The sequence below is a fragment of the Bubalus kerabau genome, chromosome X (genome assembly GCF_029407905.1).
Source record: "Bubalus kerabau isolate K-KA32 ecotype Philippines breed swamp buffalo chromosome X, PCC_UOA_SB_1v2, whole genome shotgun sequence".
NCBI classification, from domain to species: Eukaryota; Metazoa; Chordata; class Mammalia; order Artiodactyla; family Bovidae; genus Bubalus; species Bubalus kerabau.
The window spans coordinates 161,934,252-161,957,078 of NC_073647.1; the positions used below are offsets into that span (position 1 = coordinate 161,934,252).

At 43.2% G+C, this 22,827-nt stretch overlaps 1 protein-coding gene across 2 annotated transcripts in view; it reads left to right on the forward strand.

Moving 5' to 3' along the window:
* Positions 1–22,827, forward strand: part of NLGN4X (neuroligin 4 X-linked) — a 300,903-nt gene that overhangs the window by 128,826 nt on the left and 149,250 nt on the right. Inside the window, exon 2 of one of the 2 annotated variants that reach the window (XM_055564577.1) lies at positions 19,011–19,070. The exons of the other annotated variant lie outside the window; for it this stretch is intronic. Within the exon in view, the coding sequence (XP_055420552.1) occupies positions 19,011–19,070 (60 nt within the window). The remainder of the gene's footprint in view (positions 1–19,010; positions 19,071–22,827) is intronic. 2 annotated transcript variants of the gene reach the window in all.

Genomic DNA, 22,827 nt, shown 5'->3' on the forward strand with positions numbered 1-22,827 from the left:
GGATTGAATCCTTTCGATGGATTCAAGGAAAAACTTTCTTGAATTTTTTTTATAGAAGTCACCTACATTCTTTGTCTCAAGGTGCCCTCTTTAATCTGCAAAAAGCAAGACAGAATGCAAAACTCCTATCAGCATAGCATTTTCCAGTCTGTGACTTCTCTCTTTCTGCCTCCGTCTTTCATTATAAAGGACTCTTGTGAAGACACTCGGAGAAGGCAATGGCACCCCACTCCAGTACTCTTGCCTGGAAAATCCATGGATGGAGGACCCTGGTAGGCTGCAATCCATGGGGTCGCGAAGAGTCAGACACGACTGAGCGACGTCACTTTCACTTTTCTCTTTCATGCATTGGAGAAGGAAATGGCAACCCACTCCAGTGTTCTTGCCTGGAGGATCCCAGGGACTGGGGACTCTGGTGGGCTGCCGTCTATGGGCTCGCACAGAGTCAGGCACGACTGAAGCAACTCAGCAGCAGCAGCAGCAGCAGCAGCAGTGAAGACTCAGGGGCCCAACTGATAATCCGGGATAATTTCTTTATGTTAAGATCAAGTGATTATCATCCTTAATTGCACCTGCAAATTTAAATTCCTTTTGCCACACATCGTATCATATTCTCAGATACTAGGGAGCAGGGCGCGGATCTCTTGAGGAAAGTGTGACAAGAGTCTCCCTACCATGTGGGAGAGGAAGCCAAGCTCCTATACAGAAATAGTCTAGATAATTTTTGAAGATTCCATCCGTTGACTCGTTGGAGCATGCCTCTACTTGAGTTTGGCTCTGCCTGCTGTTTTCTATCCAAGCAGGGGATGGAGGTCCATTTCCACCTTGTAAGTCATGTTGAGAGCACACGCCCTTGATATGTGACGAGAAGGACATTTCACCCCCGAGCTTCCTCTCCAAAATCGTAATCCCCGTCTACTTGTGAAAAATCCAAAAAAAAAGAAGGAAAAAAAAAAAAAAAAGGCCAATTGTGGGAAATTCTGCAAAAATGCCTGGTGAGAGCTCTTCAAAACTGTCAAGGTCAGAAGAAAGAGGAAAAGTCTGAGAAGCTGTCACGGCCAAGAGGAGTCTAAGCAGACGTAATGACTGAAATGGAATGCGAGATCCTGTGACCGAAAAAAAAAAATGATATATGGTAAAAATCAAGGAAACCTAAATCGAATATGGTCTTTACTTACTTGTAATATTTCACAATTGAGTCATTTCTTATAACACATGGACCAGTTCACATGTTAATAGAGCAAGCAGGATGTGAGACAGAGAACAACACTATATACTGTCTTGACGTGTTTTGGGTTGGTTTTTACCTTTGAAACTTTCCTAGAATCTATGTTTATGAAAAAAAGGAGGAACAACAAAAAATGAAGATACCCAACCTTCCCCTCTAATTCCCAAGGATGCTTTGGACATCCCAATGTTTGATATCCATGCAGATGTTTTCAAAGTGTCTTGCATTTAAAATCCAAGTGGGATTTTTCTTTTTTTTTCAATCTTGCTGTCAACCTAACCGGCACTGATTGATCTAGAAAAGAAGTGGATATGATGAGCTTCATGGTAAAACTTCATGCCAACTATGTTGGCAACTCCGGGTTTAGTCTTCCTCTCCCAAGTGGTCTTGGTTCCACAGGTCTGATTTTTTGCGACCCCCTGGACCGTAGCCCACCAGGCTCCTCTGTCCCTGGGATTTCCCAGGCGAGAACACTGGAGTGGTTTGCCATTTCCTTTTGCAGGGGATCTTTCTGACCAAAGGATCGAACCTGCGGCTCCTGCATCGACAGGAGAATCTTTACCGCTGCCCCCCTGGTTGAGCAGGAAGGATCCTATATGTATTACTGAACCCGTGTGTGGCTGCTGGCTACTAAACCATTAGAGTTGTGGCTGGTGGGAAGGAAAGTCTGCTTTATTTGGTTGATGGCAACTGAGGGTAGGTGAAGCCCTCTCCAAGGGCTGACTCCTCTCAACCTGATAGTCAGGGGCAAGAGCTTTTATAGAGAGTGCAAAGGGGGTCCATGCAGAAACAGCACAGTCAACTCTGACTGTCATCTTGAAATTGGTCATTGGTGATCTGATTAGGGTCACTCCCGTTATTTTAGGTACAGTTAATCTTCACTCCCAGGGTCAGTTTATTCCCATTTACTTGAATCCAGCTCTTTGAATTGCGGCAGCTTATGTCATGACTGGACTTCTCTTGTGGCTCAGCTGGTAGTGCATCTGCCTGCAATGTGGGAGACCCAGGTTCGACCCCTTGGTAGGGAATATCCCCTGGAGAAGAGAATGACTAACCCACTCCAGTACTCTTGCCTGAAAAAATTCCAGGGATGGAGGAGCCTGGTGGGCTACATTCCATGGGGTCGCAAAGAGTCGGACATGACTGAGCAGCTTCACTTTCTTTCTTTTTATGTCATGACTACAGTCTGGTCGTCATGTAGTTAACTTCTTCACCTGGTGGGGGTTTCAGTATCTATAAGACAGTTCACAGGACATGGCTCAGAATATTATTGATACCTCTCCAGAAGGAACTAAAGGTCCTTGACTTTGCTTAAAGTGAAAGTGAGTGAAAGTTGCTGAGTCGTGTCCGACTCTTTGCAACCCCATGGATGTACAGTGCATGGAATTCTGCAGGCCAGATTACTGCAGTGGGTAGCCTTCCTCTCCTCCAGGGGGGTCTTTGAAACCCAGGGATGGAACGCAGGTCTCCCACATGGCAGGCGGATTCTTTACCAGCTGAGCCACCAGGGAAGCCCTGCCTTTGCTAAATGACGGCATTATTATTATTTGGTCTTTTTAGTGTTCTCCTTTGTTCCTGCATGTTCTCACTTCTCTGATTAAACTTAGGCTTTGGCTAAAGTTTGTCGCAAACAAAAGGCAGGCAGAGGACAAACGGTCCTGCTCCATTTCAGATGCACCTCCTCGCCCTGCAGAATGTGGGGCACGTAACGTGACAACGGAAATCAGTCCTGAATGTTCATTGGAAGGACTGGTGCTGAAGCTTCAGTACTTTGGCCCTGTGATGCAGAGTCGAGTCAGTGGAAAACACCAAGATGCTAGGAAAGATAGAAGGCAGGAGGAGAAGGGGATGATAAAGGAAGAGATGGTTCACTGTCATTACCAACTCATTGGACATGAGTGTGAGCAGACTCCAGGAGGTAGTGACAGACACAGAAGCCTGGCTTACTTCTGCTCATGGGGGAGCCAGGTTCAGTTCCTGTGTCGGAAAGATCCCCTGCAGGAAGGCATGGCCATCTATTTCAGTATTCTTGCCTGGAGAATCCCACGGACAGAGAAGCCTAGCGTGCTATGGTCCACAGGGTTGCCAAGAGTTGGACACGACTGAAGCGACTTAGCACACCACACATAGTCACATGTGGGGGTTAGTGCTACATACAGAACTGTTACTTTTCTTTAACACGAAAACGAAAAGTGGTGATGCTAACAGGTAAAGGAGGCTTGCACTTTTTAAGGAAAAGTATTACATTGCCTTTGGTTCAGGAACATCAAGCATGCTGGGCAACAAGATACGTTTCTGATCTAAAGTGATATCTTTCGTGGAGGTGCATTTGGGGATGTTAGGAGGTGTGCACACATGGCTGAGTCTGTGGGGATATATCTGTGTGTGTGTGAGCGTGAGTGAGAAAGTGTCTCATGCAGACAAATAGTTACAACAAATAGTAACAAAGGTTAAGCTCTGCTGCTGTAACAAAGAAGTTGTACGTTTCAGCAGCTTGCCATAGCAGAAGCTTCCTTCTCTTTTATGAAGTCTGTGTCCATTTCAGGCCGACCAGCTGTTGTCTGCACCCTCTTCTTTCCAAGACCGAGGCTTGAAGGGGTAGTTCCCACCCGGGAGGTCCTGGAGTGGTGGTGTTTCAGGAAGGGGGACCCTTTCAGAGCCCAAGAGTGGGCTCTTGCCTAACACTCAGAAAATGAGCTGTCCGAGGAGGCACAGGTGCTGAAAAAGCAATAGGCTGTAATGGGAAGGGCCTCCTGGGCGGAGAGCAGGAGGGTCAGGGAACCCAGGAGGACTGCCCTGCCTCTTGGTTCACAGTCTCGGGTTTTATGGTGAGGGGATTAGTCTCCTGGTTGTCTCCTGCCCATCACTCTGATGCCAGGTTCCTTCTGGGTGGCTCACGTGTTGCTCAGCCAAATTGTGATGCCAGCAAGAATTCTGAATGGCGGAAGGACACATGGTGTCTCCTTCCGACCTTGGCTGAATTCTCCCTGTTGGTGATGGCTTGTTAGTTCCGTGTTCCTCATCAGGACTCCCTCATTTGGACCCCCTGTCGGAGATGGATCCGCTCCTAGAGTCTTAGTGCGGTCATGTCCTGCATCTCTTTCATTCATGTTTTTTTGGCCGAGGAATCTTAGTAGCAGGTGGGCTAGGTGTGATGGTTCCCCCAGGGGACGCTTGTGGCGGGTATTTTGAATAAATGATAGAACGCTTTATGCAGACTGTGTTGAGGGAATGTAATCAATCACACTGAGAAAGGGTTGTGAGTCATTTCCCCTTGGGTTTATTTTCTCATCTCTCTTGTTTGCATCAATACATCCTTTCGTTTCTAGCCGAGCAGAACGAGGAATAGATCTTCAGCGGCCAGTCAGCTGTTCTACAGTGGATAAAGTGTCTAAAGTTCTTGTCAGTAAAAATGGCCCTATATTCCAAAGACTTGGGTTGTATTATGTTTTTTTTTTCTTTCTCCCTTTCTTCGTCTATATCTTTCCCTCCTCGCAGCAAGACATGAGGGATCTTAGTTACCCAACCAGATATTGAACCCAGCATCTCCACAGTTAAAGCTCAGAGTCCTAATTGCTGGACTGCCCGGGAATTCCCATGACCTTGAAATTCTAAAAAAAGAAAAAATATATATATAATATATATAAGAATATATTTATTAATATATACATGTCAATACATATTAATATATAGCATCTACATTAATTTATACATAATGCATAAGTAAATATACATGTATCATTTTTACGGCCGTTACCTGAGGTCCTTTGATTGGCTTCTACTTGCCTGACAAACTGAGGCATTGAAGAGTGGGATGATTTTGTATAATCTAGACTTAATTTCATTTCGAAGACATCGTGCTGCTTGTCAGACACAGACTTGGAAAGACAAAGACATCTTGACTGATTTGCCTGGTAAAGATGGAGAAGCTACTTTTAGAGGCAGACAGTCTAGTCTTTTATTTATCTGTCTCTTTTATTACATGATACCTGACTTACAATGTTATGTTCATTTCAGGCTTCCCTGGTGGCTCAGGCGGTACAGCGTCTGTCTGCAATGCAGGAGACCTGGGTTCGATCCCTGGGTTGGGAAGATCCCCTGGAGAAGGAGATGGCAATCCACTCCAGTACTATTGCCTGGAAAATCCCATGGACACAGGAGCCTGGTAGGCTACAGTCCATGGGGTCGCAAAGAGTCGAGTTCATTTCAGGCATGTAGCAAAACTGTATATACATACATATGTATCTACGTTTCCCCATTTATTCTTTTGCATCAACAGCAAACCGAGAATACAGTAAGGGTTCTAGCTCCCCGTAATTCTTGCCCTGAACGCCAAAGAGCAAGGGCTTCCCTGATATCTTAGTTGAGTGAAGAATCTGCCTCCAATGCAGGAGACCCTGGTTCAATTCCTGGGTTGGGAAGATCCCCCTGGAGAAGGTAACCTGCTACTTACTTCAGTATTCTGGCCTGGAAAACTCCATGGACTATATAGTCCATGGGGGTCTCAAAGAGTCAGATAGGACTGAGTGACTTTCACTTTTCACACCAAAAATCACATAGAGATTTCACCCAGTCTTCAGTGGTGTGTATTCTGGCTATTTCAAGAAGCTTTTGCTCACAGTTAACACTAGGAAACAGAACTGAGAATCTTCCAGAATCTCCTGGCAAGAATAATGTGTGTGTGTGAGTGTGTGTGTGTGTGTGTGTGTACACACATCCATATATATATATAATTTTTTTAATACAACATTTTAAGAAGTGTCTAAGGACAAACCAAAGCCAATGTAATTCTCAGTACAAGAATAGAGATGCATAGAAAACATCAACCATAATTCAGCTTCAGTTATTAAATATGTTGTCATTCACTCTCAAGCTCAGGGAGATGTTCAGTCAGTCAGTTTAGTCGCTCAGTCGTGTCTGACCCCATGGACTGCAGCACGCCAGGCCTCCTGTCCATCACCAACTCCCGGAGTTCACCCAAACGCTGGTCCATCGAGTCAGTGATGCCATTCAACCATCTCATCCTCTGCTGCCCCCTTCTCCTCCTGCCCTCAATCTTTCCCAGCATCAGGATCTTTTCCAGTGAGTCTGTTCTTTGCATCAGGTGGCCAAAGGATTGGAGTTTCAGCTTCAGCATCAGTCCTTCCAATGAATATTCAGGACTGATCTCCTTTAGGATGGACTGGTTGGATCTCCTTGCAGTCCAAGGGACTTTCAAGAGTCTTCCCAACACCACAGTTCAAAAGCATCAATTCTTCTGTGCTCAGCTTTCTTTATAGTCCAACTCTCACATCCATACATGAATACTGGAAAAGCCTTCGGTTTTAGTAGATGGACCTTTGTTTGAAGAATAATGTCTCTGCTTTTTAATATGCTGTCTAGGTTGATCATAGCTTTCCTTCCAAGGAGTAAGCATCTTTTAATCTCATGGCTGTAGTCACCATCTGCAGTGATTTTGGAGCCCAGGAAAATAAAGTCTCTCACTGTTGTTAGGGGAGGTAATTAAGGGAGTTGTTAAGGGAGGTAATGCATTCTATCAACTGAAAGTGTTAATAAAAGTGGGCAACACTGATAGAAATCTAACTGGGTTTGCCTCTTATTCCTGTGGATAGAAGTATTTCAGTAACAAAATTCATAACAGCAACCAAAAAATAAGGAAGTCTGCAATGCCCTGAGGTTTTAATTAGCAGCGTTGACATATATCAGAGACCTGTAAAGTTTTAGATTTATTTTGATTCCTACCAAAGTGTGAATTAAGTGCTTCCTCATTCCAGCAAATGGCAACCCACTGCAGGGACAGAAGAGCCTGGTGGGCTGCCGTCTGTGGGGTTGCACAGAGTCGGACACGACTGAAGCGACTTAGCAGCAGCAGCAATTCCACCAAAACTAGACAGCAAAGTTGTTACTCATATTTTTCTCTCATTCTTCCTTCCACAGCCAGTCAGAGGAAAAGAAAACATACACCACCCCCCAAAAAAAGCAAGAGCCCTCTCTTATTATTTCCCTTATTGCACACAGACATTTTAAACTGCCAGAACATTAGAAAGAATTAGATCTGTTTTTTCTGTGATCCCAAACATATGCCTTTAATTTTCCTGCAGTGATAACCCAGGGAGTATTAAGTGGCAGAATTCTCTTTTTCTTCTTTATTAAACTAAAGTGTTATACATTTACAGGATTGTTATATTCAAGTGCACAGCAAAGCAATTCAGTAAATATATGTTGTCAACTTATTAATGAATAAGCAGTCCAACATGATGCTGGGAAACATTCAAAGTGGAAGAAGGGGGCGACAGAGGATGAGATGGTTGGATGGCATCATCGACTCGATGGACATGAGTCTGAGCAAGCTCCGGGAATTGGTGATGGACAGAGAAGCCTGGCGTGCTGCAGTCTTGGGGTCACAGAGCCGGACAGGACATCATAGCGACTGAGCAGCAAGTCACAGCCCAGAAGTTGAGAGTTTTGTTTTATTCGGTGGGAATTTTTAGGACTTCAAGCCCAGGAGACAGAATCTCAAGTAACCCTGAGAGCACTGTTTTGAGGGGGTGAATGGCAGGGCGTGGGGATGGAGTCGAGTTATCTAGAAGTTTAAAGCAAAGGGCAGGTAGTCTGAACATTAAAAGATTGTTATTATTTTTTAATAATTTTATTTCATTTGACTGTGCTGGGTCTTTTGTGCTGCATTGGTGCTTTCTCTAGTTGCGGGAAGCATGACTACTCTTCATGGCAATGCGTAGACTTCTCATTGATTCGGCTTCTCTTGTGGGGCACAGCGTCTAAGGTATCCAGGCTTCAGTACTTTTGGCTCATGGGCTCTAGAGCAAAGTCTCAGTAGTTGTGCCAAATGGGCTCAGTTGCTCCCAGGCACGTGGGATCTTCCCGGACCAGGGATCAAACCCAAGTCTTCTGCATTGGCAGGCGGATTCTTTACCACTGCGCCCTCGGGGAAGTCCTAAACATTATTGTTAATTATTATTGTTAATGAAGGAAGCACCAGGTATCTCAAGTTAAGGAATTTATGCTTTTCTGTGTAGGGGAAGACTCAAGAGTCTGGGCTCACTGAAACCCCTCCTTCCGTATGCATCTCAGTTATCTAGGAGGGACCATCCTGAGGTGGGATTGTTAGCATAATTTGTTCCTTGTTCACCTTAGGGAGCGGCCACAGCTCTCCGTGGCGGCTCAAAGGCTGGCTGCCGAGTTAGAAGGGCTTGTTCTTCTGGGCTCAAAAATGCACATGTAGCAGAGTCTATCATGGCTGTGATGCCCTTGTTCATTAATACGGCAGGAAATACTTAATTTCACAGTATGAAAACATTTTTCAGGGAGGCACCTGCATTCGATGGACCCACAGATAAAAAGTTTCACGTCATCTTTGAAATTCACTGTGCTCATTGTAACGTTTCCTCGGAGGGTAGAACGTGCGTTATGGTTCCTGTGTGGAGTGTGTCAAATAAAAAAAAAAACAAACAAACGTACACAACCTAAAAGTTGAGAATTATGATTTATCTGATGGCCTTTCTGAGGACTTAAGCTTGGGAGGCAGGCTCTAGGATTACTCTGATGGAATGGTCCAAAGACAGTCAGTGAAGATCCAGGATCTAAAGGATAGTTTGCAGCAAAGACCAGGTTGTCAGGGTATCAGAATATGAGAGCTACTTAATGAAAACCAGTGACCTCAAATTAATGAATGTAGCATTGTTTTTTGTTTTTTTTTTTTTTCCCCTATGAATGGAGAGTTGCAAGAGTCTGGGCTCATGGAAATAATTCCTTTGATGAGCTTTTCAGCTCTCTGGGGCCAGCATCCTGTTTTTCCCCATCCTGAATCCCCTCAGGGTACCCGTAGCTGCTGACTTGATTTCCTACAGCATTCTTTCTTTATTGGTGAGGCAGGCATCCTCTCTGAGCCACAGGTGTTGATCCCTTTACGGCCAATCATGCAGATGTGGGGGTCACAGAAGACTTGTCCTGGGGCAGGGGGTGTTTCCTCCTGTCCTCCCATCTCCCACAGCCTCAATTGCCCCAGTCCCCCTCTAAAACTCCCCCCTCAGAGCAGTCCACTTCCTTTGCTTCTAGAAAGTGAGTCCTCACCCTAGCCTTACTGAAAGCTCAGCCTCTCGGCACAGGGATGCCAAATCATGTCTCAGAGCCAGAGTGCTGCACGCAGTGGAAAGGGCTAGCTTTATTGCTTTGCCAATAAAGAGAGACTTCTGCCTTGACACTCTGTAACTTCTGCCTTGAAAAACTCCTTGTCTCAACCCCAGAGGACTTGATTAGGGTTGGGTTTTTTTTGTTTGTTTTAATAGCAGTCAGAGGTGTGGTCTCGGACAAGACTGGGATGTGAGCAGACCTTTCAGTCCCTTAATCTCATCTGTCTTGAGAATCCTTTGGGCTGCAGATCAAATCAGTGAATCCTGAAGGAAATCAACCCTGGAGATTCATTAGAAGGACTGATGCTGAAGCTGAAGCTCCAGTACTTTGGCCACCTGATACAAAGAGCCAGCTCATTGGAGAAGACCCTGATGCGGAGAAAGACCGAGGGCGGGAGGAGAAGGGGGAGACAAAGTATGAGATGTGTGATAACATCAGATCAATGGATGTGAGTTTGAGCAAACTCCTGGAGGTGGTGAAGGACAGGGAAACCATACCTGCTTCAGTCCGTGGGGTTGCGAAGAGTTGGACATGACTTAGGGACTGAACAGCAACAAGAGCTTCAGTCCCTTATTGATTAGAAGATGATAGACTAGTCCCGTGTTGCCTAGTAACTACCTGATCAATGACACATCTCTGATAGCCAAAAAGCATCCATTTCTTCCATCTGTTGCTGCTGCTCAATTGCTCAGTCGTGTCTGACTCTTTGTGACCCCATGGATTGCAGCACGCCAGGCTTCCCTGTCCTTCAGCATCTCCCGGAGCTTGCTCAAACTCATGTCCATTGAGTCGGGGATGCCATCCAGGTATCTCATCCTCTGTTACTTCCCCGTAACCCAGTATATAATAACTTCCTCTGTATGGAAAACAGTGCATTTAGCCTAAGCACTACACTTTTTAGGATACTTACTTAAGATAACATGAATAGGTAATACTTAGAATTTGCCCTTGCAAGGGACAGAAAAAAAAAAAATATTTTTTAATATGTTGTATGATGTTTTGCTCTTTCTGAAGTGAGTCACAAAGAGAAAAACATATATGGTATTTTAATGCATATATCTGGAATCTTAAAAGGTTGGTTTAGGTGATCTTAGTCACAAAGCAGAAATAGAGACACAGACATAGAGAAAAACATAAAGACACCAAGGGAGGAGGGAGAGTGGGGTTGAGTTGGGAGATTGCATTTGATATATATGCTGTTGATACTCTGTGTAAAACAGGTAACTAATGAGAACCTACCAGACAGCACAGAGAGCTCTGCTCACTGCTCTGAGATGACCTAAATGGGAAAGAAATCCAAAAGAGATGGGAGATATATATATATATTTATCTGATTCACTTTGCTGTACAGCAGACACTAACACAATATCGTAAAGCAACTATACTACCATACAAATTTTTTGAAATAAATAAAAAGCAAAAAAAATGTAGTACACAATGTAAGATGAAATGAAAATAGTTTTATTCCTAAAGAATTAATATGAGCTGATGAACACATTTTTAATACAGTATATCACATTAAGAGCAATCATTCAAAGGGTTTTTGTGGGTTCTGTCATTTCTGTGTTTATATCTTACATAGATAATGTGATTTCATAGTACCATTGCTGACTTTATAGGACGATTTGCATCATTGGTGGTAACACATCATGTATATTAAAAAAAAAAACACACATGTAAAATTACTTTCCGGCCTCCAAATTTAGCTGCAGCATGTACAGGTTTCCCATATTCTTGTATTTTCTCATTGACTCTGGTTGGTCTACCTGTTCCACATACTGTACAAAGAGTTTTTATCACATTTATGACATAAAGTACCTCCGTGGTGGCTGTAATGGTGAAGAATCTGCCTGCAATGTAGGAGACCTGGGTCTGGAATATCCCCTGGAGAAGGGAATGGCTATACCCACTCCAGTGTTCTTGCCTGGAGAATTCCATGGACACAGGAGCCTGGCAGGTTACTGTCCATAGCTTCGTAAAGAATTGTACAGGATGGAGCAACTCTAAGTTTCACTGTTGAAAATAGTTTGACTTTGAACATGATGTAGCTATACTACTAAAAGGGAAGATCAGAAGAACAGGTGTAAAAAAAAAGAAAAAAAAAAAGACATCCTTCAGGAGTGGGGACTGAGCTGTTTCATTTTTAAAATCGCATTGAAATTTTAATGAAGGAATGGCTATACATTTGTTTGAAGTTATTTAAATATTCCCTTTCATATTTAGAGCCATCTCCCCACGAGGTTTGCTGGAGATGCTAATTATTAGATGTAAAGGAATAAGATTCTGGCCTTCTGGGGACCAGGGAAAACTCATGGCCCGTCTGGACCTTGAAACACCTTTTCAGCAGCTATGGAATAGGTGCATTCAGGACTAAATCACAGCAGACTCTTTTCCTGTGTCCTCTAATCCCTGTATTAACATAGTTCATGACTGTAAGTAAATGAGATACTCAAGAGAACTCGGTTGGTTTTTTAGGCCATTTAATTAGTTATATTTGAGAGAACAAATATTGCAGCAGCTTAGCGAAAAAGAACAAAAGGATGGGAAGTTAAATATACGTAGAACATGACAGGCGACATCTAATTATGTTTCTGGGTCAGACTGCTATATCAAATTAATTTAAAATTGTGGGGTGGCAAATAATTTCCATCAGAATCTCAGCGGGTGTTTCTTGCTTCCATTGACAAGCTCATTTGAACATCTCGTCTGTATGGAGACAGAGCAAACTGTGTTGAAAAATCAGAGGAAGTTTGGAAGACTTGTCTTTCCCTATTTCCAAACATACTCTAAAGCTCAGACAGTAAGGTGCTCACGTGTGCAGAACTATAGCAGGAGATATAATTAGAGTCCAGGAATAGGCCCTTGCATTCATAGGCAGTTGAGTCGTAAAAATAGTGCCTTAACACTTCACTGAGGAGAGTGTGTTTAATTTATCATTGGTGCTGAGACAACTGGATAAGAGATGCATTTCAAACCTCTCCTCATAGCACGTGCCAACATTCACCGAAAATAAATGAAAAGTGGACGTCACAGGAAAACTTCAAACATCTAGGAAAAAAACATAAAATCTTCCAGGTTTTCTGTTAGGCAAGGATTTCTTAGATATGATATAAAAAGCACACACTTTTAAAAAAAAAATCGATGTTAGACTTTCTTGAAATTTAAAACTTTTCACTTTAACAGAAGCTGATGCGATTTTATTTTATTCTGGGAGTTGGCACTGATAGCTTAACGGTGAACGGTGTGGGATTTGTGATCTCCAAAGAAGATTTCAGGACCGGGGACCAGGCTTATCCCTCAAGAACTTTTGTGTAGCAGAGTTTTATTGAAGTATGAAAACGGACAGAGAAAGCTTCTGACAGAGACATCAGAACTGGGAGGGAGAGTGCCCTGCCTAGCTAGTCTCAGCAAGGGAGCTGTATACTTTTTTAACTGGTTGTTAGAGTTAATCAAAAGACTGTCTCAAGGTTGTAAAGGTCTTAGCAGACCCACTCCTGTAATTTACATTGGAAGATGACAGGATTAGCCAGAAGGTTTTCAAGAAGGAGGAGAAACTGTCCTCAAGCAGGATACATTGTTGTTATATAACCCTTAGTACAGAGTTTAAACTGAGTTGTTGGTTCTTTACTCATCAGTTCTGGGCTTAAAGGAAAAAAAAAACGTTTTATGTGACTAAGACTAAGGAATGCAGAGAGGAAAAAAAACAACAACAACCAAGGCATTTGTCCATTCCTTCTCCTTGAGAATTTGAGACACCTATCTCTTTTTTGAGAGCCCCAGACTCCTCTCTCCTGCTTGGAGACCCCTGGCATCTTATCAGCCTGCCTAGGAATCGGCTCTCTCGGCACCATGCCATGCGTCTGTTCTGTCCAGTCTGACTGTTAGCAGTCCTTCCTCCGAGGGCTTTCCTTAAGGATGCTCGCTGAGCTGACTCTTCAGTCTTGCCACTGCCTGCAGTCCTTTCTATCAGCTGTTTAGTGCCACGCGGGTCTCTGCACCACAGTGCCGTGCTTTGCACGCGCTTCTGTTTTCCGTCCACTTGGCACGTGTCATCCGTGACCGTTACTCTTGCCTGTTGGACAGGAAAGAGAGATGCCGGGTAGCCACTCAGATCTGCCTCTAATGGGGCTTTGGCCCATCCCATCAAGCCCTTGACGGGTGATTAGCATTGCCTTCAACCTGGGTTTCCAATGCCTTTCGTCCTCCTACACTTCAAATGAAACCTGAGGGCTTTCCTTGGTGTCCCGGTTGTAAAGAATCCACCTGCCGCTGCAGGACACCCAGCTTCGATACCTCACACGCCTCTGAGCACCTGAGCCCGTGTGACGCCGTGACTGCACCCACACCCAAAAGCCTGTGCTGTTCTACAAGAGAAACCCGCACACTTGAGCGCACGCAAAAAGGTTTGGCTCCAAAAGCCAGCTCCAAAACCAAGACCCGGATCAGCCCAAAGTAAAAATAAATATATACTTAAAAAAAGACACCTTTGATTAAACCCAAAGAGAAGCAGCAGACCAGGAGGAAAGATTTGCACGTTATCTGCAGTAAAAGAGCTGTCTCTACAAAATATAAAGGACTCTTTCTTACAAGAATGATGAGCCAAGAAACCAGTTTTTTAAATGGGCAAAATATTTGCATCGATCAGTTGGTAAAAGAATCCGCCTGCAATGTGGGAGACCTGGGTTCAATCCCAGGATTAGGAAGATCCCCTGGAGAAGGGATAGGCAACCCACTCCAGTATTCTGGCCTGGAGAATCCCATGGATGGGGTTGCAAAGAGTTGGACACGACTGAGCGACTTACAGTTTCACTTTACACTCCAATCCACTGAAAAAGATTGTACAGGAGAAGATACTTGACAAGATTAAGTCATTATCTGAATTCAAATTAAGGCCGCAGTGAGGTACCGCCTCAACCCCACTAGGAGGGTTACAATAGAACAGATAAGAGCACATCTTGGTTAAGAGGTGGAGGAATTGGAACTCACATACACTGCTGATGGGAATATACCGTGATTCAGCTGATTTTGAAAGCAATATAGTTTTTAGACTATTAAACATGAATGAGTCCTGAGAAGTAGCAGTACCACTCCTCCATATCCACTTAAGAAAAATTAAAATATGCCCCCATAAAAATATTGCATGTAAATGGTTCATGGGCTTCCCTTGTAGCTTAGGGGGAGAAAAAAAAATGCCTGAACTGCAGGAGACCGCCTGGTAATCTAAGAGGTGCAGCTTCGATCCCTGCATTGGGAAGATGCTCTACAGCAGGAAATGGCAGCCCGCTCCAGTATTCTTTCCTGGGGAATCCCATGGACAGAGGAGTCTGGTGGGCTACAGTCCATGGTATTGCAAAGTGTTGGACATGACTTAGCGACTGAACCAGCAACTGCTCATAGCAAGACAGAAAGGAATATTCTGTGAATATAATTATAGGAGACACACCAAAATGGCAAATCTACACTTGTCATTAGTTGACTAAGAGAGATTGATGTTAGAAATATTGAATGCCTGCAGTGGACAGAAGCAATCATTTTAGGGGGATGGAAATGTTCTCAAATCAGGTTACGCTCTGAGTAATATGCTACTGTTCAGTAGCTCAGTTGTGTCCGATTTGTTGTGACATCTTGGACTGTAGCCCGCTGGGCTTCTCTGTCCATGAGATTTCCCAGGCAACAATCCTGGAGTGCGTTGCCATTTCCTCCTGCAAAAGATGTTCCCGACCCAGGGATCGAACCCATGTCTCCTGCATTGGCAGGTGGATTCTTTACCACGAGCGCCACCTGGGAAGCTGAGTTTACGTTGCTGGTTGAACAACTCCATATATATGTACACACAGGCACACAGACACAAATCCTTCAATTTCACACCTTGGTGAGTTGATTTTGTGATTGAAAATTATACCTCTCTAGAGCTCTTACAGATCATACTTGTGTGATCAAAGGAATTTGCTGAAGCCTTGAAGACACTACCTTTGTATTGCCACTTAATCAGTGATATAACTAGGCTTGTGTGACTTCTAAAACATCGCAAATCTTCCGAGCATTTTCCTGCACCCTTGTGGAGCGGGTAGGGATAGTTTTCCTTCAATACTGCCTCTCATCCTTCCCCAGGGAAGAATTCCAGATTCCTGCAATTCCATCACTGACGGTGAGCCTGAAGACATTGAGAACTGGAGCTTGAGAAAGAACTCTGGCATTTAACTCAGCCCAGACTTTGCAGAGTGGCCTCTGTTTGGGTTTCAGCCAGGCCAGTGGTCGTGTTCCTGAGATTTCAGCTGTGGCTGGGAAGACAAAGAAGTCTTAAGAAGAAAATCCAGAAGAAGGCAGGGCTATAAGGGCAGACTCATGGGAAAGGCAGAGTGCAGGTGTGGGGTCTGAGTTACAGACCTTTTTCATTGCCTACCGAGCTGGAAAGGCTGTGGTCAAGGGAGATAGTCAGACTTCACGAGGAACATATTTTCTGGGAAGGAATTTGCATCATCAGATAACACTTTCAGTCCCTTAATCCATTCCACGTCTCTTGAAACTGAAAGTTGCTCAGTCGTGTCCAACTCTTTGGACTGCACAGTCTGTGGAATTCTCCAGGGCAGAATCCTGGAGTGGGTGGCCTTTCCCTTCTCCAGGGGATCTTCCCAACCCAGGGATCGAACCCAGGTCTCCCGCATTGCAGGCAGATTCTTTGCCAGCTGAGCCACCAGGGAAACCCACACCTTTATTTTTTCTAGTGCCTTTTCTTTTTTTCAATGAAAGAGGTGACCTGTTTTTTTAAACACTTAGAAAATCTTCAAAAAGCTGAAATTTTGATCAGAAATGCAGAGGAATTTATTTCTAGCCTCCACATAGACTATGTGTGTAAGAAAGGCATTTCTTAGACTCCTCTGGTGGTTCAGTCATTAGGACTCTGTTCTTCCACTGCAGGGGAAACAGGTTCCATCTCGGGTTCAGGGACTAAGATTCCGTAAGGTGCATGGTTGCAGTCAAGAAAGCAAGGTATTTCTTAGACTCTTCTTAACAACATGTAGCCATAAATTCAGCCCATGAGATAGCTTTGAATTAAGTTTTATACTGATAAACTATGAACGGAGCAATGCAGACAACAATGGAGCTTATTTGTAGAAGGTTGTTTCTTTAAGTTTGTTTTAAGATCTTTCGTTGCAGTGGAATTCTTGGACGTGAAATGACTTCCATGTTAAGCTGATGGCTGTAACAGGTTGACTCATCAGGGTCATCAGTTCAGTCCCTCAGTCGTGTCCCGACTTTTTGCTACCGTGTATATTGCAGCATGGCAGGCCTCCCTGTCCATCACCATCTCCTGGAGTTTGCTCAAACTCCTGTCCATCAAGTCGGTGATGCCACCCAACCATCTCATCCTCCGTTGTCCCCTTCTCCTCCTGACTTCAATCTTGCCCAGCATCAGAGTCTTTTCAAATGAGTCAGTTCTTCCCATCAAGAGGCCAAAGGATTGGAGTTTCGGCTTCAGAATCAGGCCTTCCAATGAATATTCAGGACTGATTTCCTTTAGGATGGACTGGTTGGATCTCCTTGCAGTCCAAGGGACTCTCAAGAGTCTTCTCCAACACCACACTTCAAAAGCATCAATTCTTTGGCGCTCAGCTTTCTTTATAGTCCAACTCTCACATCCATACATGACCATTGTAAAAGTGTCATGGTCCTTTCTTAAATACTGGACATGAATGTGTTACCATAAGGAAAAAAGACTCTGTTAGAACAGCCATCTCCAACCTTTTAGGCACCAGGGACCAGTTTCAAGGGAGGCAGTTTTTCTAGGGACTGCAGTGGAGGAGATGGCTTTGGGATGATTCCAGCATGCTGCGTTTATTGTAGACTTATTATTGCATCAACTGCACCTTAGATCGTCAAGCATTAGATCTTGGAGGGTGGGGTCCCTCTCCTAGAACACTCCATTCCACCTTCAAGGAGTTAAGGTGAAAACCTGCTCATAAACCTGAGTTTCAAGGGGGCCACTGCTTTCCCAAGCTCTCCTCAGAGACTTTATGTGGGTAGCTTGAGATTGTCTACAGCGGGGAATATTTAAATCTTAAAAAATCTACCAGCAGAAGGAATCAGGTTTTCAGCTTCCCTCCCAGTTCTGCTTGGTTAATCCATGTGATTCTTCCAATACTCAACCCTTGTTGAGGGATGAAAACAGCAACTTCAGATCTTGATTTCAAAACATGATGCTGTCCCCTGAGTTTGTAACACCTGTAGTTGTTTTTTAAGATACAAGTCTTGCGGGTGACAGGGACGAGGTTCATCCAGGAAGGAACGTACAGGGAAAGTGTTACTGCCTTTGTTGTGTCCAAGTCTTGGCGACCCCATGGGCTGTAGCCCACCAGCCTCCTCTGTCCCTGGGATTCTCCAGTCTGAGACACTGGCGTGGATTGCTATTTCCTTCTCCCAGGGCATCTTCCCGACCCAGGGATCAAACCCAGGCCTCCCACATTGTGGGCAGATTCTTGACCCTCTGAGCCACCAGGGAAGCCAGGAAGGAAGGTAAAGACCATTTTTTCACTCTTGGCCACCACTCAGGTTTTCCAGAACTAGCGTATACATCCTACTGGGTCAGGTCTGTCTGTAAAAAGAAGGCAGTTGAGCGAATGGAATAATTCAGTGACATTTAATGTTTTCGCTTCTTGTATCTTAAAGATATGGAAACCAAAATGGCAGACTGCATACAGAGAGCCTTGTTTGGGGTTTTTGTTTTTGAGGGTTTTTTGGTGGCATTAAGGGAATCTCTCTGTTCATTTTGCTGACAAGGAAAATTTCAAGGTGGTTTATGTTTCATGTCATCCAGGTAGGTGACTTTATTTATTTATTCTTTTTTTTTTTTAAACAAATAACAATAACCTTAAAGCAATATTTAAGAAGTATTCGAAGCACAGAAAAACATGCTTTTGTAGTGTTTTATCTTGATTTCAGAAACGCTTGTTGAGAGTGGTAGCTTACAGTAGACCAAAGGAATCAATTCTGTGCAGTCTTCCCTAGCTACTAGTGACAAGTGAGCATTCGTGATTTAAATAAATTATACTGACTATCTGATGTTTATCAGGAATGGTATGCTTTTAAGTTCTTATGCATGAAACAAATGTCAATTTTGAGATATTTTGAATCATCTTTCATGTTTATTGTTTAATGTGTTTCTTCTTACTGTATAGAATTTCCTAAACAAAGTGTTATCAGTGACATTTCAAAAATGTATCTAGATTATTACTTGTTAAAATTAGAGGAATATTTCATATGCATTTGTTTTTAAAATTTGGGAAACCCTTTAAAAAATAATTTGATTTCCTTTTTTTTTACAACTCACATTCCTTTTTTTTTTTTTTGCAGTAGTAATATTTTAACCCTGAAACTGCATTTTCACTGGGTATCTAATTTTTTTTCGCAAGTAACATTTTGAATTTGTTCTTCTTGACATATTTATGTTTATATGCATTTTGCATCTCCCTGTTTCATGTTTTTGAAATCAAATGTAACAGATTTCAGCTTTTTGTATAACATTTTTTTTTCTTTGACTGCGTAGTATCTCTCTTCTGAATTTTTTTGCAAACCTGTTGTTTTTGAATTCTCTTTTTTTTTCCCTTTATTTTCCTTCTCAATATGACCCCAGGAGCCAACTCAAAGAAAAACGCTGATGATATAACGAGTAATGACCGTGGTGAAGATGAAGGTATTTTTTGTTTTTTTACAAAGCTCTATCTTGATGCATGATTTTATATCTTTTTTTTTCTTTTTTCCATTTCAACCTGTTTTTCCTCCCCTTATCTGAAGAGAGTACACTTCTGTGTGCTTATTTATTTTCTTCTTGTTTGGGGATTACTGTCATTTTTAACCACAATGGCTATGTAAACCCCCTGGGAGAATGTAGATACATGTTTCTCAATATGAAGTGAGTAAGAAAGTGCCATTTACAAGGAAACTCACCATTTTCTTTTTCCTAAGTTTTTTTTTTTTTTTGGCTTGATCACAAGAAGAGAAAGTAACATTTTAAGGCATGCATGTATGCGTTCTTTTCTTTCTTCCAAATGTTCTTTTGTAATTTCGTGTTGTATTTTCGAGCTCCGGTCTTGTTGGTTTTTTCTGTGGACACCAAGACAGCTCAGAACAACTTTTTTTTTTGGTGGGGGGGTGGGGCGGCGGCTGGCGTTTCCATCTTTGTTTTTACGATTGTTTCACCCAAATGTACTGATTCCAAAATAGGGTTTTCAAAGCATCTTCTCAGTAAAACACACGAAAAAGTGTCTTGAAGAGAATTTGTTGTTTCTCTCTGAAACGCATTTTGGAAGCTTTAAAGGAAAAAAAATAAAAAGTAGGGGGTATAGCAAAGAATTGAAAAAGGCTGAAAAGCTAGATCTTTGCATCTCTGTTTTCACACCAAGGCTGCTTTCAGAACTTTTTTTTTCCCCTCCTAAAAATGTTTAGTTGCTATGGAGAGTTTCTTTTTGAAGGCTCTTAAATTGTTGCACAGATTACCCACTAAAAGTAGAGTGATGTTTTTTTATTTTTAAAGATGGAAGATAATGCAGCATGTAAACCATCATTAGCAAGTGGTTATCTTCTTCCTTCAGTGGAACAAGTGGTTTAGAAGAAAAGAACTTTGCAGGCTCGGGCAGGTTGGGTCTGCCTCTCTGTGCTTAGTCGCGCAGTCGTGTCCGACTCTTTGCAACCCCATGGACTGTAGCCCAGCCAGGCTCTTCTGCTCATGGGATTTCCGGGCAAGAATACTGGAGTGGGCTCCCACTTCCTTCTCCAGGGGACCTTCCCGACCCAGGGATGCAACCTCCTATGTTCCGTTGGCAGGCGCATTCTTTCCCCCCTGAACTATCAGGAAAGCCCAAGGCAGACTGGCATGGATTTCTGACTATTTAAGTTAAAGGGACGAGCGCTCTCGATGGACCTGTGGTTCTCTAGCTAAAAGACAATTTAAAGTGGACCAGAGACCCGTCCTTGCTGGGAAGCAAAAGTTCCCTCAAAAAAAGTTTGCCTTTTTATCACTTGCTTGGTTTTCCCACACTCATAGATTTCTTCCATAAATCAGCAGGTCTCGGACAAAAGCTCTGCCAGGGTTGCCTCCTCACCCGCTATTCTCTCAGTATGACTATTATTTAATATTTTGTAGACCCACATTCAGAGCGTTCTCCTTGCTTTCAGTATTCACCGTAGAAGTTTCTTCTGGTGCCTTTGGGGCACGACAGCTGCCCTGAGTCATCGGCTACCCTGTCCTTGTCAGGCCGCAGACCACCTGTAATTTCATCCTTATATAACCAACTACGGGGGTCATTTGCATCTTGCACCCTTGTATGCTTTTAGCGTCTTATTCCTTTTTTATCACTGGCATCTGTTTTCACAATCCCACCCGCTACCTGTTATATTAAAATGCTTTCTCCTTTTACTTAAATACCAAGAAACCGTTATTTTTTCTTTTCCCCCTAACATTGAATAAATATGACATCTGATTATTTCTTCCCCGAGCTCACAAGAACCTTCTTCTCTGTGTCTCGGAAGGTAATAGCTGTTAACCTAACGGTTTTTTTTTTTTCCCCCTGAGGGAACCCCTTAAAACAGTCCGAAAAATGTCAGCTTCTTTCTTTCCTGTAATGCAACCAAGAAGGGTAACATAAATAACAACTCAAACAGCAAATCAGTGTCCAGAGACACTAGAGCATGGTGTAAAACACCACACTTTATTCGGACGATGGTTGATTAAAGAGTTCCACACAGCGCATGATGAGTGAGGGCCTCCCAGGAGGCTGTGTGGTGAAGAATATGCCTGCCAGCGCAGAAGGTGAAGGTTCATTCCCTGGGTCGGGAAGGTCCCCTGGAGAAGGGCATGACAACCCACTCCAGTATCCTTGCCTGGACAATCCCATGGACAGAGGAGCCTGGCGGGCTACAGTCCATGGGGTCGCAGAGTCAGATGCGACTGAGCGACTGGTGAGTGAAAGATTCAAAAAGGATTTTTTACTTCTTCCTTAAATTTTACATGAGAAAGTAGCGCTCTTCTGCTGTGGGTTAAGTATCTACAGACAGATGGGCGGCTTGACACTTTTTCCTGTACTTGACTATGACCACAAGGTTCTTTGGCCTCCGGGAGGGTGTCTGGTAGCAACCAGGAGCCTGTTTTCAGATGGTGCTCGTAATTCATTTTATGAGCAGCCTCCATCCACATGTTGGTTTATTTCCTTAAAACTCTTTCTTGATCATTCAAACATGTCTCCATCAATTAAGCAAAAAAAAAAAGTTTTTAAGGAAAAAAAAAGTAAATACAAGTACATGGATACGTTTGGTTTTTTCTTGATAACACATATCCATCACTCACTCAGTCATGTCTGACTCTCTGCGACCCCGTGGATGGTAGCCCTCCAGGCTCCTCCATCCATGGGATTCTCCAGGCAAGAATACTGGAGTGGGTTACTATTTGGTAATGTACAGGTATTTAAATGACACACGTGTATATGTTTATACATACAGAAGTTCCCAGAAAGAATTACAATCGAGGCCACGATTCTTAAACACTACATTTAAGCTCAAGGGACGATGAACACCAAAGAAGTTATTTGATCACAGCTTTTGAGAAAGCAGACATCTGCTGGCCACATTTCTCTTGTCACAGACCGTTGCAAAGTAGGATTTTCACATCAGTGTCAAAGTCATGATGACTAAGGATACTCTGGTTTCAGATCACAGTGGGAGTTTTTATTCCATGTGGAATTGAGCAGGATTGCAACCATTTCATCTTGAGGTTGCAGGCTTGTGCCGTCTTTATTTCAGTTCACGTCTCTTTCACTTTTTTTTTTTTTTTTCTTTCTCTCGCTTCAGTTGGCATAGGGTTGCAAACAGTCATTTAGAGAAAAGACACTTGCTTGGGCACCTTTCTTTGTTTTTCCACCTTTCTGTTCTGTTGATCATTTTTAACCATGTTTTTCTTTTTGCAATAATGTATTGAGAGCTTGGGGTTTCACTGTTAGCATTATGTTCTCATTGTTAAGTCCAAAGTGGATCTTGAAGCTCAAACGTTTGACTGAAGAAGGCAGTTACAGTAAAAATTGATAATTTTGCAGTTGACTTTGCATTAACTTAGATAATTAACATATATGCTTTAGTAGATACTACGTATGTGTGTTAGTTGCTGAGTCCTGTCCGACTCTTTGTGACTCCATGGACTGTAGCCCACCAGGCTCCTGTGTCCATGGGATTCTCCAGGCAGGAACACTGGAGTGAGTTGCGTGCCCTTCTCCAGGGGATCTTGACATCCCAGGGATCAAACCCGGGTCTCCTGCGTTGCAAACAAATTCTGTACCACTAATAGACACCATGGGCTTCTTCAGTGTGTGTCCCCTTCTGGGGTTTGATTACTATGTAGGGAAGAAGTGATTCATCCATCTCAGTGGTTAAATCTGTACTGTCATAGGTACATATGGAAGCAT